The sequence below is a fragment of the Lacerta agilis genome, chromosome 14 (assembly GCF_009819535.1).
Source record: "Lacerta agilis isolate rLacAgi1 chromosome 14, rLacAgi1.pri, whole genome shotgun sequence".
Taxonomy (NCBI): domain Eukaryota; kingdom Metazoa; phylum Chordata; class Lepidosauria; order Squamata; family Lacertidae; genus Lacerta; species Lacerta agilis.
Window position 1 is genome coordinate 47,406,991 of NC_046325.1, and position 16,106 is coordinate 47,423,096.

Sequence of the window (16,106 nt, forward strand, 5' to 3'; positions counted from 1 at the left end):
TGAGGGAGGGGGGACACGGGAAGGAAGCGTTCCTATAATATGGGGCACTCAATTGGCATTTCCACTTACCTGAAGGGGGAGCCTTTCCCCCCTCGTTCTGGCCGGCCTCTCACCTAAGGAAGAAACAAGTTCAGTTAGTCTGATTGGTAGGAGGAGCGTGGTGCCCAGTGTGAGCGCACCAGCCGTGCCATCCTAAAACTGCCCCAGCCCAGCCTTGGGGGAGGATCACGATCTTTGTCCTGGCCAGATGGACCACAGAGAAACCCTCTCCATAAAACCATAGGGATATCTAAACCAGGCCTTCCTCCTCCAGCTAGCAAGATCCCTGGGAAACACTTCTCCTGCCACGGAAGGGCACAGCATACCTCCACTTGTTAGTTGTTTTCGCTGCACCGCTGGGCTACTACTGCTGGGGTGTTTTGCTTTTCTTCAAACTACGGCCCTGTGAAGGAAGAAGGACATTGTACTCTCTAGGGGACAGGGGTCCCGTGGACCGTCCACAATTATTTTCTTCTGGGGCACATCACCCTCAATATTTTCTCTTCCCCCTTCCTCCTGTCTGCCTTCCCAGCTTCCTCCCTCTGCTGCCTCCCCCCAACCACATCCCTCCTTCTCCTGCATGGCAAAGAGCAGACAAGCTTCAGCCCATGGGCAGGCAAGCAGGTGGAGGCAGGGCCCTCCTGCGGTGGAGACATGGGGCCCCCAGGGGGAGAAGCCCCCAAACTTCTGTAGGGACAGCCTGAGCGCCGACGAGGGTGCCTGGCCAGCTGACCCAGGGAAGGAGGGGGACAGAACAAGCCCCCCTGCCATGCTGCCCATGCCCACGTCACCACTGGCTGCCAATGGTCACTGCTTCTGCCTGGCCTGACCCCTGGCTTGGAAGGAAGGGGGCGAGGGGCTGGGGCGAGACGGGCCTGCAACCCCCCAACCACTCAGGTCAGCACCACGACCTCCCTGCACATGTGGGGAACAGATTCCCCATGGAATTAAACTACCACAAGGGTCAGGGGTGCCTCCTGTGGCCAGTGAAAAAATCTTATGCCCTAGGAGACAGAAAGGAAAATAAAAACAGAGGAAGAGGTTACAGGTGGGAAATGTCTGGGAATGCCCAAGTCTAAACTCAGAGCCCCTGGCTTATGTCTCGCAGGAGGACTCAGGATCCACCCTGGACCTCAACCTTTCTCTGTTCCCTCCCTGTGTCATATTAAAGATTGTAAGCCCCTCGGGGCAGGGACCTTCCTGTGTAGCTTCCTCATTTTTACAGCGCCATAGCAGCCGCTGTGTCCTTCATGTCTGAGGACCTGGGACACAGAAAGGAAAATAAAAACAGAGGCCCTGTGTTGTCACAGAGGTTACATATGGGAAATGCCAGGGAGCCCAGAAGTCTAAAGTGTCGGATTCAGGCTTATGCTTTTCAGCAGGACTCAGGGACCACCCTGGACCCTCAACCTTTCGCTGTTGCCTCCTTGTGTCAAATTAAAGGAGTTTAAGGAACCTCTTTGGAAAGGGTCACATGCAGTGATGCTGTAAACAAATAATACCAAATAAATCTCACTACGTTACTGCCTCGTGTGAGCTCAAGCCCGCTAGAGACCTTAAAACCACAGGCTGTGTACCCACCATACCTTTGGGGCTCATCCCCACTTCCCCTTGGGTCGTGTGCCCAGCAAGCTCAGGTGTGTTAACAGATTTGCTCTTTACTAGAGCGGCGGGCCTGGTTTGCAAAAGGCAGCCCAGGGATTCCTTGCCTGGCACAGTTCTGCAAACCTGTACTTTCATTGAAATCCCAATTAATCATAATCCTACCATTTATCAATTTCTAGGGTCTCCTGCAAATGTATAACAGTACTAGCTGTTCCCGGCCACGTGTTGCTGTGGCTCATTTGGAAGATAGAAAAGAGAAAGCTTTCTAGGTCCATCTTCTCCCGTTGAGCTCCTGCCTGCTTTTCGCCTGCCTCCCCACAGCTTCTCCTGTTGAACTCCCTCCTGGCTCCTCTCCGTCTTCCCCCTCCCCCCCATAGTGGAAGGAGACCCCATTTTTGCCTTCCTCCCCACAGCTTCTTCCATTGAACCCCCGCCTGCCTCCATTACACCCCACCTTTCTTCCTCCCTCCCAAACGGCTTCTTTCATTTTTCTGCCAAAACTGCTGGCTCCGCCGGCCCTCCCCCCCGTGGGCACAGATGTGGGGGCGGAATCCCCTCCCCAAGACTGGACGTCCTGGTAAAATGCTGGCTCCACCCCCCCACCCCCCGCACACCCGACCCCACTCACTGACTCTCTCTCTCTGTAGTTTGTGCTCGCCTCCCTCTGACAACGTGGGTAGGATCTCGCCTCCAAGATCCCCCTCAGACCATCGCTCTCCCAATCCCCCCCATCTCCCTCTCCTCTCTCCTCCTGGACTGTCTGACCTTGCATAGCCTGTATGTGATGTGATGTCACTAAATTGACAATGGTGGTGGCTATGTGGCTATGTAGTATTGTGATGTCATGCTGCTCACTATGTGATTGGTTAGGATCTAAAAAAGTATGTTTTTTCCTTTTTACCTGTCGCTGGTGTGACTTCTATGTAATATTTTTGCATGAAAACACTCTAGGAATGGAACCCAACGTTGTGTCAAAATTTCAAAGCGATCGATGCAGTATTTTAGGAGATTTGAGGTTTTGAACAAACACACATTTACAACTACCAGACCTTTAGAAGACATCTGAAGGTAGCCCTGTTTAGAGAGGCTTTTAATGTTTAAGATATTATTGCATTTTAATGATCTGTTGGAAGCCGCCCAGAGTGGCTGGGGAAACCCAGCCAGATGGGTGGGGTATAAATAAATTATATTATTATTATTATTATTAGTGATTTTTTCCTGTGCAGTTTTTAATGCCTGTATTGTTGTGAACTGATGCATGATTATAAAGTAAGTAAAGCTTATTTTTAAAGTTCCCAGGTTGATGCCAGATTCTTTCTTAAGTGAGGCAAAGGGAGGGAACAGGGAAGGCAGCTAGCTTCATGGCTGGAATTGCTCCAAACCAGGTTCCGCAGCCTAGTTCCTATCCTTTTAAGTTTTCTGTCAAACATTGGATTTTAAAACTCTGTTTTTTAAGATCCAGGTGGCAACCCTACTTCAGGAATATAGGAACCATACTTTGAACGGTGCTCGCAAACATAATGGGAGCCATCGTAGATCCTTTAGGACCGGTGTTATATGGTCCTGGCGGCTGCTCCTAAGTTTTTAGTTTTGCTGTCAAAGAGGGGATTTTAAAACTCTGTTCATCTCACATTTGTGGGTATCTGGAAGGATAAATTTCAATTACCGTATACTCTCCTTCCCTGGTATACCCATCCCACACAGAGGCAAGATCCTGAAACTTTGGGAAATTCTCTTTTAAATGGTCTGCTACATATTTTGGAACGATGATTCTGTAGGTTGACATTTGAATGGAATTACCCCGTGACTTCAAGACGCGATGTGTACGCAGCCTTAGAGTTAAGAAAATAGAGGCAGGGAAAGGCCACGTGGTTCAACCTTGTAAGCAGGTAGTTATTCACAACAGAAAATATAATCTGGGGACCACAGCTGAGGACCTGCCAAGCTGTGGACCTGCACCACAATAATGATACTCTCTGTGTGCGCGGCATAATGTTTTAATTCTATGTTTTATTTTTTCTTAAAATATATACATGTACAGTGCAGGCATACGTATTTGCTTTTAGATGCTCTCCTTTTTATTATCTGCAAGATGCCTCGAGTCCCTGTCAGGATGCTGTTCCACCTCCGCTCCTGAAGGCGGCGCCAGGCGCGAAGCCTCCCTTCCCCTCACGCGCTTTCCCCAGTCACCGCTCTGTCTCCCTCTCCCTGTTCGCAGCTGCTGGGGTCACGTGTTCCCCTCAGCCGCCCTGCTGATTGGGCGGGCGGCTTCTGGAAGCTGTTGCTCCTCGTGACCCGGAAGGACTTGCCGAGCGCGTTTCCTTGGCTGCTCGCCGCGCGTGCAGGAGGTTGGTAACTGGGGCGGGCGGAGAAGCGGGCGTTATTTCTTTCACTGCGCCGGCGCCTCCGTAGCCCCCGCTTCTTTCTTTTCCGTTGGTCACTCCGGTCCGTGACAGCCCCTTCCCCCCACCACGCTGCTGCTGCTGCTTCTCGCTTGGTAGCGGGAGGCCCGCTAGAGATGCGAGGAATCCGCCTCCTGCCGCGTCGGGACAGTGGTTCCCTCCGGCTCAGTACTGTCTGCACTGGCTGGCAGCGGCGGCGGCGGCGGCTCTCCGGGTTTTAGGCGGGAGTCGCTTCTCCGGCCCCACCTGGGACTGTGGCTGTGGCTTTTCGCCCTTAACGACAATAGTGGCCGTTCCAAAAGCGAAGTCCCGGTTCCGCACTTTTGGCTAATTAAACCATCTACACTATGGCCTTTTAAACCGGCGCCAGGAAGGGGTGTACCTGTATTTTGTTTGTTTGATACTATACTTTTGTGTTTTTTATATTGTAAATCTGTGTCCTGTGATCCTCAGATAGAAGGACAGTATGGAAACAGTAGTAGTAGACCAACGAAGTTGATGTTGAAGAGTAGTAGTAGTAATTACCCTGATGATAATCGTGCTTAGGGGAGAGCCCTGAGACGCGAGGGCATCACACACACATATATTTTAATATTTTATTTTAGAAGTTTTTTGTTTACATATTGCATTCATTCCAAAATACAAAACAATATCTTTTAAGAGGTTCCCAACTCCCGGACTTCTCCCCACCCCTCCCCGGTTTCCAATCATTGTCTCTTTTCTTTTCTGCGTCTTTGTATCTTTATATGATTTATTCACCTCCCATAATAAGGGACAGGCTCTGTCCTCAGGCTTGCAAGCATCACACACACAAACACACACACACACACAGCGGTTAAAAAAACAGTTTTTGCAATGCCCAGAACATTTAGATGAGTTCTAAATAAGCCTTTATGTAGCAGTTCCTGCCAGGCAGGTCTTTCCTTGCTGGTGGTTTTTGCGTGCACAGAAGTGATGCTTTTGGCCCATCCACCCTTGTTCCTCTGGGCCAATGGCAGTGTGTGCTGTTCCCCTTCTGCTTCCCAGTCCCACTGGCCATTGGAGCCCAGTCTTCTGGCAAGGAGGTGGGAAGGCAAGCTCCCTGCAGCAGTTGCTTCATTGGTTGATAAGGTGGGGTTAGGTTGATTATGGTGGAGTTGTTCCTGAGATGCAGGGGTGTAACCTCCCAATGGCTCTAAGAAATATGGCTGATAGTTGGGGCTAGAATATGCTCCCCTATTTTATCTTTGAAACAGCCATGCACTCTTGTTATCCAAAAAGGTTTCCTTTACATGGAAAACCGGTGTGTCAGGTTGAAGGTTATTCTAAAACCCTTCCTCCAGGCACCTTAACTTCCTGAATGCTGAACAATTCTGTTTTTATCTGGTTGAGTTTTTGGTTATGTGACCTTCCTCCTGCGGTCTGAAGCAAGCAGTCTAAATACAGATTTGCAGCTTAACTCTTAGAGGGAGTGATTTTGGCTCTGGGGTTTTGAACCAAAAATTTCCCGGTTTGCATTCAATGCTGTTCACTAATACAGGCATCGCCTCACTTATGGGCAGTCGTTGGGAAATAATAAAATAATTCAGTTCAAACCCAGAAATGGCAGGAGAGAGCTGGAAAGTCCCTGTGGCTTGCAGGGAGACCTTCCCCAGAGCCCAAAGAGGGTGTCAATAAGGGCAGAGGAAGCCCCAAAGAGACCAGAGTTGCAACGGGACACAGCTGATGTGCAGGGTAGTGCAGTAGTAGTAGTAGCCGCCACTTTCCCTTGTGTCCTCCAGCCTCCTGCTTGCCCCAGAGCTTCAATTCTAGTCGTGGATATTTTTGAATGCAGCATTTTTTGTATGGATTGTAGAGAATGTGGCAGAGAGCATTTAAAGGGTGCTCTCCACTTTATGCAATTTCAGTTATGTGCGCAGGGACCTGGAACATAACCCTCGCTTCAGTGGCAGTATGCATGTAAAAGCCTTCAACTATTAATCTTCTTTTTACTACCGGTAAAAGCTGGACTAATTTGATTTTTTACTGAATATATTTTTCCATGTGTGCTCTCTCACTAAAAATAAAAAATGAAAATGTAGGTGCCATGGTTGCAACCCACCTACACCACACAGCATATCAGACTATAATTAAAAATATATATATTCAAGGTTTCTTTTTTTAAAAAAAAATCTTGCGTGCTCATGGACACACTCATCATATACAGGAACTCCTACATTAGATTTTATTGTTGACAAAGGGAATATGCCTATCCATTTAGCATTATAACTTGGTTTATTGAAAGGTTTAAGTGTTCATATTTGGGAAAGTAATACCTTTTTTAAAAAAAATATGAAGGTGCTAGGCTATGTTGGTATTGATAAGTGTTCTCTGCATAGCTGTCAACTTTTCCCTTTTATTAAGGGAAATTCCCTTATTCCGAATAGGATTCCTCACAAGAAAAGGGAAAAGTTGACAGCTATGGTTCTCTGTTGTGAACCCTTTGTATGTGGAGATGCACAGAATTTCTCTTGCCATCCATCACAGTACCTTACACTCTGAATTTTCAGAGTTGGATCTATTGTAACTTCATCTTGAACCCAAGAGAAACGTAATCAGGTAAGCTGCAATGCCACGAAGAAGGCAGCCTTTTCTAAATTTTCAGGTGACTAGCATTAGGGCGGTGTTCTCGAAGCGACTAGCATGAGTTTGGCCAAACTGCGGGAGGCAGTGAAAGATAGGTGTGCCTGGCATGCTCTGGTCCATGGGGTCACGAAGAGTCGGACATGACTGAACGACTGAACAACAACAACAAAGCATTAGGGCATAAGGGTGTAAATTTTGCAATTTCTTTTTAGATAATGTTGTGGACCCTGAAGAAAACCAGAAATTGACTTTGTTTTCAAAAATTGAGTTGTGAGTAATTATTTGCCCAATTTAGTTGCAGGAACTTTCTCCCCTTAAACATACTTGTTCAACTATCTATATTTTTCTACAGTGGCTTCAAAATGACAAAGAAAAGGAAACATCAAGAAGATTTTCATAAGGTGAAGCTAAAAGTTGGAAAAAAGAAGCCTAGACTAGAAAATGCAACAGATACAAACTTCAAAACAAGAGCCATACATCTGTCTGAGCAGCTTAGAGAGGATGGAGTGCTTCCAACAAATAATAGAAAGCTTAACATAAAGGTACAGTGAAATGCAAATTTATATGCCGGTAATTATTGTTGCACTTTTGAGTTCATTAGCATTTGTGAGACTAATTTTTATATAGTGTGAGCTTTTGTCAAGAGTTAACATACTACTGGAGATGCCAAAACATCATATCTAGTCATATCTAGGAATCTAGACAGCTACATAGATAAGTTGGAAAAGACAATAAATATCAAAATAATTAATCTTTTTAATTTTAGCATTATTGTTAAGCTGAAATCAGAGTTACAAGGACCATTGCTGAATACCTTACAACCTCAGCTAATAATCTCTTACTGTGTCTTTGTTGTCATGAGGTGAGCTTCCTTAACCCAAAGCTATATCAGTGTTCAACATCTCTATCTTGTGAGTTGTATTGTTAGAAGATACTGGGTAGATGCTTTTAAATACTGCTTTCTGTCACAAAATGTCTTCACCATGTGGCAAAATTCCAACAGTGGTGAAGCCATCAGTGCTTTTAGAAGAGGGGAGTTCCATAAGAGTTGATTAGCCCAAGGTTGCACCATGAGTGTGCTCCCTCTTGAAGTGCATTGAGATTCTCAGGTACTTTGTATTATGTCCTTTTCCCCGGTCTAGTCTATCAAGACTCCTGGTTATTTGAATAACCCTTGCGACCATTGTTGATAATCAGCTGATTATCAGTGGTTGCAGAGCACTAGGCACAGGGTTTCATAAGTGATGATGGTCAACTGATTGTCAGGATTTTCAAAGTCCAGGGGATGGTGCTTTGCACAGGACTTTGCAGGTGTTGCCAATCAGCTAATAGGTGGTGCCTGCAAACCCCCTTTTGCTTGAGCTGTGTCTTTATTTGGTGTACAGTGCAGGGCAAGTGGGCATGGCTTAGTCAACATGGGCTTGCAGACCTAATGGCAAGGCTTAGTAGGTCTGATTAGGACCGCAGGTCAGAGGTTCCCTGCTACTGAACCAAGTCCTACTCCCTATAGACCCACTGAAACCAATGAACTTAATGGTACTTGCGTCCATGGATTTCAGTGGGTCTGCTCTGTGTTTGACTAATATTCATTAGCTTTATTTTTAATTGTTCTAATGTAAGATTTCTAAGATTTCACTTGTGGGGTGCCTCAGGGTTCCGTCCTCTCCCCCATGCTTTTTAATATCTATATGAAGCCACTGGGAGAGATCATCAGGGGGTTTGGGCTGGGTGTTCATCAGTATGCGGATGATACCCAGCTCTACCTCTCTTTCAAATCAGAACCAGTGAAGGCGGTGAAGGTCCTGTGTGAGTGCCTGGAGGCGGTTGGAGGATGGATGGCGGCTAACAGATTGAGGTTGAATCCTGACAAGACAGAAGTACTGTTTTTGGGGGATAGGGGGCGGGTGGGTGTGGGGGACTCCCTGGTCCTGAATGGGGTAACTGTGCCCCTGAAGGACCAGGTGCGCAGCCTGGGAGTCATTTTGGACTCACAGCTGTCCATGGAGGCACAGGTTCATTCTGTGTCCAGGGCGGCTGTCTACCAGCTCCATCTGGTACGCAGGCTGAGACCCTACCTGCCCGCAGACTGTCTCGCCAGAGTGGTACATGCTCTAGTTATCTCCCGCTTGGACTACTGCAATGCGCTCTATGTGGGGCTACCTTTGAAGGTGACCCGGAAACTGCAATTAATCCAGAATGCGGCAGCTAGACTGGTGACTGGGAGGGGCCGCCGGGACCACATAACACCGGTCCTGAGAGATCTACATTGGCTCCCAGTACGTTTCCGAGCACAATTCAAAGTGTTGGTGCTGACCTTTAAAGCCCTAAACGGCCTCGGTCCTGTATACCTGAAGGAGCGTCTCCAGCCCCATCATTCAGCCCGGACACTGAGATCCAGCGCCGAGGGCCTTCTGTCGGTTCCCTCACTGCGAGAAGCAAAACTACAGGGAACCAGGCAGAGGGCCTTCTCGGTAGTGGCGCCCACCCTGTGGAACGCCCTCCCATCAGAAGTCAAGGGAATAAACAACTACCTGACATTCAGAAAATTCCTGAAGGCAGCCCTGTTTAGGGAAGTTTTTAAACTGTGATATTTTAAATGTATTTTAATGTTTGGTGGAAGCCGCCCAGAGTGACTGGGGAGACCCAGCCAGATGGGCGGGGTACAAATAATAAATTATATTATTATTATTATTATTACTAAGCAACTGGGCTCGATTTTATTTATATCTTGGTTGTGTACTGAAGACCTATAAAGTTCCGTTCAATCTTAGCATTGATTGCCTTGGATTTTCATTGACTGCTTTGCATTTTAAAGCATAAACACTATGTCAATTACGTATATGCAGATTTATGTCTTCTGCTTGAATTCCAGTAATTTCTAAACATCGATTAAACAGCAAAGGTGATATCTAGCTCCGCCTCTGAGAAATGTTTGTTTTGATGTATGCAGCCTAAGTCTGTGCAGAAATAGGTACACTTAACTGAAATATGTGAGCATATTCCCCTCAGTTGTGCAAAGGAAGGGGTTGATGGTTTCTTAACATTGTAACGCTTTGTTTTTGCTGTGCTAGTATGAAGGTTGCTTTTATTTCTTGCTGTGAAAGTGTACAAAACCTTTCAACCACAAATGTAATAGTTATAAGTTTCAAACAATCACCAACTCTGTATTTCTTCTAGGATCTGCTTTCACAAATGAACCACTATAGTGCAGGAATTAAACAAAGTGCCCTTTTTGGACTCAAAGATCTGCTGTCCCAGTATCCATTCATCATTGATGCACACCTTTCAAATATACTAAGTGAGCTGGCAGCTGTGTTTACAGACAAAGATTCTGCTGTACGAGCAGCAGCAATCTGCCTCCTTAAGTTCTTGGCTCCAAAAATACGAGCTGAACACATCTCTCCATTTTTCCCATTACTTAGTGCACATCTTTCCAGTGCCATGACTCATATCAGTGAAGGAATTCAGGAGGATTCTTTGAAGGTATTGGACATTCTGTTGGAGGAATACCCTACTCTCCTGATGGATCGTAGTAGTGTGTTGCTGAATAACTTTGTAGAACTCATTTCTCACCAACAACTGTCAAAACAACTGAAAAATAGAGAGAAAATATGCTGGATGCTGTCTGTTAATCCTAATCGCAGGGTAACTTCCCAGCAATGGAGGCTTAATGTGTTGGTCAGGCTCCGAAAGTTCCTTCAGGTGCTGGTGGAAGGATCCAGTGAATTAGAAACTGACAGTGAAGGGCTACAAGAGCCAAATGACAGCCCACAAGTACCGAGAAACTCCTTGCATGTTAATTGGCAGGAATATGCCAGTGGCCAGCAGCACATCCAGTTGTATGAAAATGGTGGCCCACAACTCAGAATTCATTCATCCTTCAGGCTAAGGTAAGAAATAGTGTGCTTACAACACGTTTGAAGGTTCATGCTTTGTCACTGATGTGAAACATAGCGAGCAGGCTGCTGCTGACCGTGGCAATATAGTGAGGCTTATTGCATTAATGCAGTGCAGTCACACACGTGGGTTTTGTGCAGAGCCTCTTTTGAGAAGACTGCAGACTAGGGGTGCCATTCATATGGGTGCCCCACAAGTTACGCTTGTGCACCAAGGGGTGTGGCTCCCACTTTTCTGCATCCAAATGAGTGTAATTGAGGAAGCTGGGTTTTCATTAGCTGCTGCCTATACGTGTTTCTCATGAATCACTCATTTTCATGGAGCAATGTAAGAATAATAGCACAATTATAACTGCAAATAACCTGCCCATGGTCTCCTCCAAATTGACATCATTTTGTATAAATGAGTAAGACTGTTCTCCTGACCAGCTTTCATACATGCTCATACAGCCGGATGTATACAACTTTAAAATAAGTCTTCCTTTGTTAAACAGGGCTTATTCTGGGTCTGTGTGCGTAGAATTTTGTAAATACATTGCTTTCTGTGCAGTAGTTTTGTAAAGAATGTTTTGGCCTTTGTTCTAGGTCTTTGGTAAGTATGACAGGCAGTGTTGAAAATGGCCTGTCATCTCCTGAGAATTTAAAACGATTTATTCAAATTATAATTCCATTGCTGCTTAATTGTTGGATTGAAGCATCGCCCGCAAAACTTGCGACTCCCATTCTTGGAAATCTTCTGGAACCTGGATCTCAGCAGCTAATGGAGCAAGTACTTGGTATCATATACCTGTTGTGGAAGCTTGTAAAGCAAAATGAAGATCTGGATGAAATGGTAAGAAACGGAAGTTGCTGAACTGATATGTTACAGGAGATTATTTGCATCCTTGTCCTCTTACCTAATCAAGTCTCGAAAGAATCCATAAATGAGACCCTTATGATATTTCTGTTTGTATACCTTTCCTTAAAACTCTTAGCACTTGGAGAAAATTATTAATGTGTGGTGTCTTTCTTACAGGAAGTGTGGGTTCGAGCAAATTACCTGAATGATTTCAAGCACCATTTCATGTCTCATTTCCCTTACTCTTTCCAAGAAACAAGCAAGCACCGAAAGAAAGAGCCCTCGAAAAGGTATTGCTAATAAGACCAGGAGAGTCAGAGTTGAGTGGTTCCCTTTTCAGATAATCAGTAGGTTGTGATCCGAGTTCTTAAATTTCCACAACCATAGAAAAATCCTGGAGTAACAGTGGAGAAAGCTCAGCCATTGGTTGATCAACAGGCATTTTTCTCCCCCCAGTAATCCTCACTGTTAGGAATTTGTTGGTTTTGTTAACTCAAGAGCAACTGTGATTCCTTTATTAGTAATGCATAATGCAGTTTTGTCCATAAGAGCGTATTTTCAGACAATAAATTTGATTGAGTTCTGTTTTTTTATGTGTTTTGATGTATGGAACTGCATGCCGACTAACTGGAGAGAAATACCTGTGTACCCCTTAGTAATTTGTGCTTGTCCTATGTGAATGAAAGACTGATTTATGCAACCTATACTGGCAATGTTCAAATATGTGCTAAATTACAGTTTTCCAGGAATAGTCCCCAGTGAACCTTGGGTTTGCAAGGTTTCCTCCTGCTTTTTGGCATTGCCACCAGGAGAAATTCAGAAGCTTACTTTTCTGGGTTCATGTTGCAGTAGGCACCTGTTGAAACTTTAACGCTTTGGAGTATATGCCTTCTTATTTGAAATATCTATAGAGTTATGGACCCCAGTAGAATTTTTCACTATTGAATAATGCTTTGTGCCAGTTGTCATAAACACTTCTCTGTTTTTCATTTAGCAACAAATATTGTATGACATCATCAAACATTGATCATCTCATGTTGAATTTAACCTTATGCGAAATCATGGTCTCATTGGCAAGTGCTTCAACACTGCAAATGGATTCTCATTGGCTAGATATGATTAGAAAGTTTGTGATAGAGACCCTCCACGATGGTTGTAAGCTCCCCCTTCACAATGGCTGCAAGTTAAACAATAAGCAATTGAATAAATTGCTCAAAGTGACTTGGAGACTTTTACAGATACAAATAAACAAAGGTAAGACCCATGGAGTGTACATTCTTTGTCTATGGATTTACCAATGTGTGGCATTTTTCTAGGCTATTTGCATACTTCCCTTTAGTGAGACAACGCAGAAGTGATTTAGAGCAGTTTTGTGCCTTAGATTAATACAGTTACCCCCTCTCCTAACCATAAAAGATATGATCAGGACACACACCCTTTTTATATTTCAGAACTCACTGTGGTGCCAAACCACTGTCTGTAGCAAGGGTTAGCAGCAGGAAAAAATGGTTGCATGCATTGTTTTACAGTGATAGATTCTCCATTTGAATATGCTTATAGGTACTAGATTTTAGAAATGTTTAGATTTTCTTTCCTCACGAAGTTCAATCAGGAAGTTACCAGCAGTGGATTTTATTGTAAGCTTAGAATTGTAAGACAAGGCAAATTTTCTAAGTTTGAGATACGCAAGACTGACGCAGCTATGACATTCTTATAATGAAATTAGGCCTGGGTGATGTATCAAATACATCACCCAGGACTTGTTTGAGGGCCAGAGCACGATGGCACCTTCACCTGGGGTATATTACAAGTGAAACAACCACCACTCCTGAGTCCTTCCACCGCCAGCACATGGAGGGAGGAATGAGCTATGTCAGCCCCAGCCCCATGCTGAAATTGCCGCTGAGGAAGCTGAGGTGGTTTCACCTCGGTGCCTTGTAGGACCAGGGCGAATGCAAGTTGTTCCCTTCTTATTTTTTAACGTGTTTTGTTTTCTGCTTTGCCCTTCTAAAAAAGCATGCATGAAAAAGCAATAATGCATGCATTTTTTATAGTTGAAGCAATCTGCAAGTGTAAAATATATGGTCATGTTTCCAGAATGCAAAAAGTGATGTGTAAAGTAACCTTTTAAATAACGTAAACCTGGTAGCTAATACATGTTTCACCAGTCTATATAGAGAAATTCAGATTTTATTTCATGGTTCACATACTTCAGCATTTATTGAAGTAAGATCCCTCCCCTCCCGGTGTGTAAATTCAGGGCATCAGGCTGATATATGATACTTTGCCTAGGAAAGGTGGGATAGAAAAGCAATGCCAAATAAAACCATCATATATAATCTTGGGCTGTTAAAAGCCCAGATCTGTTATTCGATGTCCTGACAGCTTCCCTTCCACAGAAATTACTGAACCATATTGAAATCTAGGAAGCAAAGGAGCTGACATACAAACCAGTGGTGCCACAGCACTATCCTCGTCCCTCCCCCTCCCTAGCTAGAAACTCAGCTGCTCAGGGTAGTGTACTGTATTGAGGAAGGTGAACTGCAAATGGTCAAATTTTTGGTTTGCCAACATTTGCAGGCAAGAAGTGGAAGACTATATACTTTTATGCCAAAATTGGTGTTAGCTTGCCTTCAATAGAGACAATTTATGCTATCCGAGTTAGGAAGAGAGCAGAGAGAATTGTAGCAGATCCTTTACATCCCGGTCATCATCTGCTTGATTTACTTCCATCTGGACGTCGTTACAGGACTTCATATACAAAATTGGCCAGGCACAAGAATAGTTTTTCCCCTTGTGCCATTAAATTGTTAAATTCGTAGTTGTATAGCTGAAAGGGAGGTAAATTATGGGTGGGGTTTCTTTGCTTCTGTGTATTGTGAGAGGAACAGTGTCTGTATGTTTACATTGCAATGTAGCCGAAACAAATTCCAAGTATGTTGGAAAATATACTTGGCCAATAATAAATTATTCCTATTCCTATGCCAACAGGCCTTTTAGGCAGCTGCTTGAAGCCTTTTCCCTAGCCAGTCAGTGTAATTCTGTTTTCCAAGGTTTTTATATGTTTTTGTACACATACTGTGGTACAGGAATACTTGTATACTGTATGTATGTAAATTTGTGTTGGCAGACTAGGGGACGTAAGATATGTTGGATAAGGCGTGCACTCTTTTTGCATGTAAGGAGGGTTTTAGAGGGCAAACTGGCATGGAAGGATTGTGGGCGTTTGTGATGTTTGCAGAGGGGAAGAGGTTTCTCAGACCTGGAGTGGGAGCTGGCAATCGAGGTAGTGGTGGTACTGATTAAAGGATTTTTATGTAGAAGGGGTGGAAGCCTAGCACATTTGAGATTGAATGCGAATTCACACACACACACACACACACACAGAGAGAGAGAGAGAGAGAGGTTAAAAACAGTACATTTTCATAGTGAAAGCTTATGATGGTGAGACCTGCACGTGTGCCAGGAGATGAGTCCTTGATGTAAGGGCTCTGATGAGCTCTTTCTCTCTCGCTCCTCACATTGGGGAGACAGCAATGGCACTTTTTCTGTATCTTCAAGACAAGAGAATGTAATGCATGCCATTCGGAAGTAGCCTCATTTTCATGATTAATTTCTTTTTGTAGCACTCTAGGTTTTCACATAGGAAAATGTGGAGTTTTAAGAGTGGGAACATGAAAATGGGCCTTTTCAGTGGTGACTCCCTGTTTGTGGAAGGCTTTCCCCAGGGAGGCTCACTTGGTGCCATCGTTACATATTTTCAGGCACCAGGTGAAAGCATTCTTTTTTTTAACTTTTTTTTAACACTAAACTATCTTTGGCCTTTACAGTGGGCATAATGTTTCACTGTATTTCCCCCTTCCCCCTTTTAATGTATGTAACTTAATTTTAATAAGTCTCTTTGAGTTGCCATGGCAAAAAGAAACGACTAATAAATTACATACACAATTGCATCTGATGCCACACTGGCCTTTGCTATAGTTTTATAGTTACCCATTTTAGATGTGTGGTTTTGTGCAAGAAATTGCTGAAAACTTGTTCCAAAGAACGGAGAGGAGGTAAAACATCATTTTCCATTTGTCTTCCCTCTTAGTGGCAGCAGAGACGCTAATGAAAGCCGTGTATACTCTTTACCAGCAAAGAAACCTTTCTTTCCCTATTCGTACATTGCTTTTGAATTTTTTTAGCAGAGTTTATCAGAAGGAAGAGTTGAACCTTCATACGAACAGGTAACAATTCCCCCCCCCCCCATTTCAGCTTTCAGTTCAATTTCCCAAAGTATAAACTAGACTTTATCTTGATTTTATAAAAATAAAATATTTGTCCATATAACCCAAATAACAGAATAGAACTTTATCAGACAAACACATAAAAACTAAACCAAACCAAGGCTGGCATGGGATGTTTATATTGTAAACTGCCCTGTTTACCTCGGATGAAGGGCTGTATATAAATTTTATAAATAATAGGAAGAAGAAAGTTGCATTCACAAGAAATATGATAAAGCTGGTTATCAGAATATTTGTAATAAGAGAGGAACAAGTAAGTGGAGAGTATCCACAAGAGTCATGTGATGCACACGACTTAAAACATATACAGAAGTAAAAAACCTGTATTTCTGTACATAAAGGCTCTGTATTACATCAAGAAAAAATTTCAATGATTTAGATGTTCCTTAACCCAGATTTCTTGAGAGGCTTGTAGAAGAGACAAATGTAAATT

General features: G+C 44.1%; 1 protein-coding gene across 4 annotated transcripts in view; it reads left to right on the forward strand.

Annotated features, from left to right (window-relative positions):
- Window positions 1-3,947: 3,947 nt before the first annotated feature.
- TEX10 (testis expressed 10) overlaps window positions 3,948-16,106 on the forward strand; it is a 34,206-nt gene continuing 22,047 nt past the window's right edge. For 2 of the 4 annotated variants that reach the window (XM_033169543.1, XM_033169547.1), the window contains exons 1-7: window positions 6,525-6,623; window positions 7,003-7,192; window positions 9,828-10,540; window positions 11,132-11,378; window positions 11,562-11,674; window positions 12,379-12,638; window positions 15,478-15,613. In XM_033169543.1, coding sequence (XP_033025434.1) covers window positions 7,013-7,192; window positions 9,828-10,540; window positions 11,132-11,378; window positions 11,562-11,674; window positions 12,379-12,638; window positions 15,478-15,613 — 1,649 coding nt within the window. In that variant the 5' untranslated portion in view covers window positions 6,525-6,623; window positions 7,003-7,012. Of the gene's footprint in view, window positions 3,997-6,524; window positions 6,624-7,002; window positions 7,193-9,827; window positions 10,541-11,131; window positions 11,379-11,561; window positions 11,675-12,378; window positions 12,639-15,477; window positions 15,614-16,106 lie in introns of those variants that run through there. The other 2 variants (XM_033169546.1, XM_033169544.1) reach the window with 2 other exon arrangements.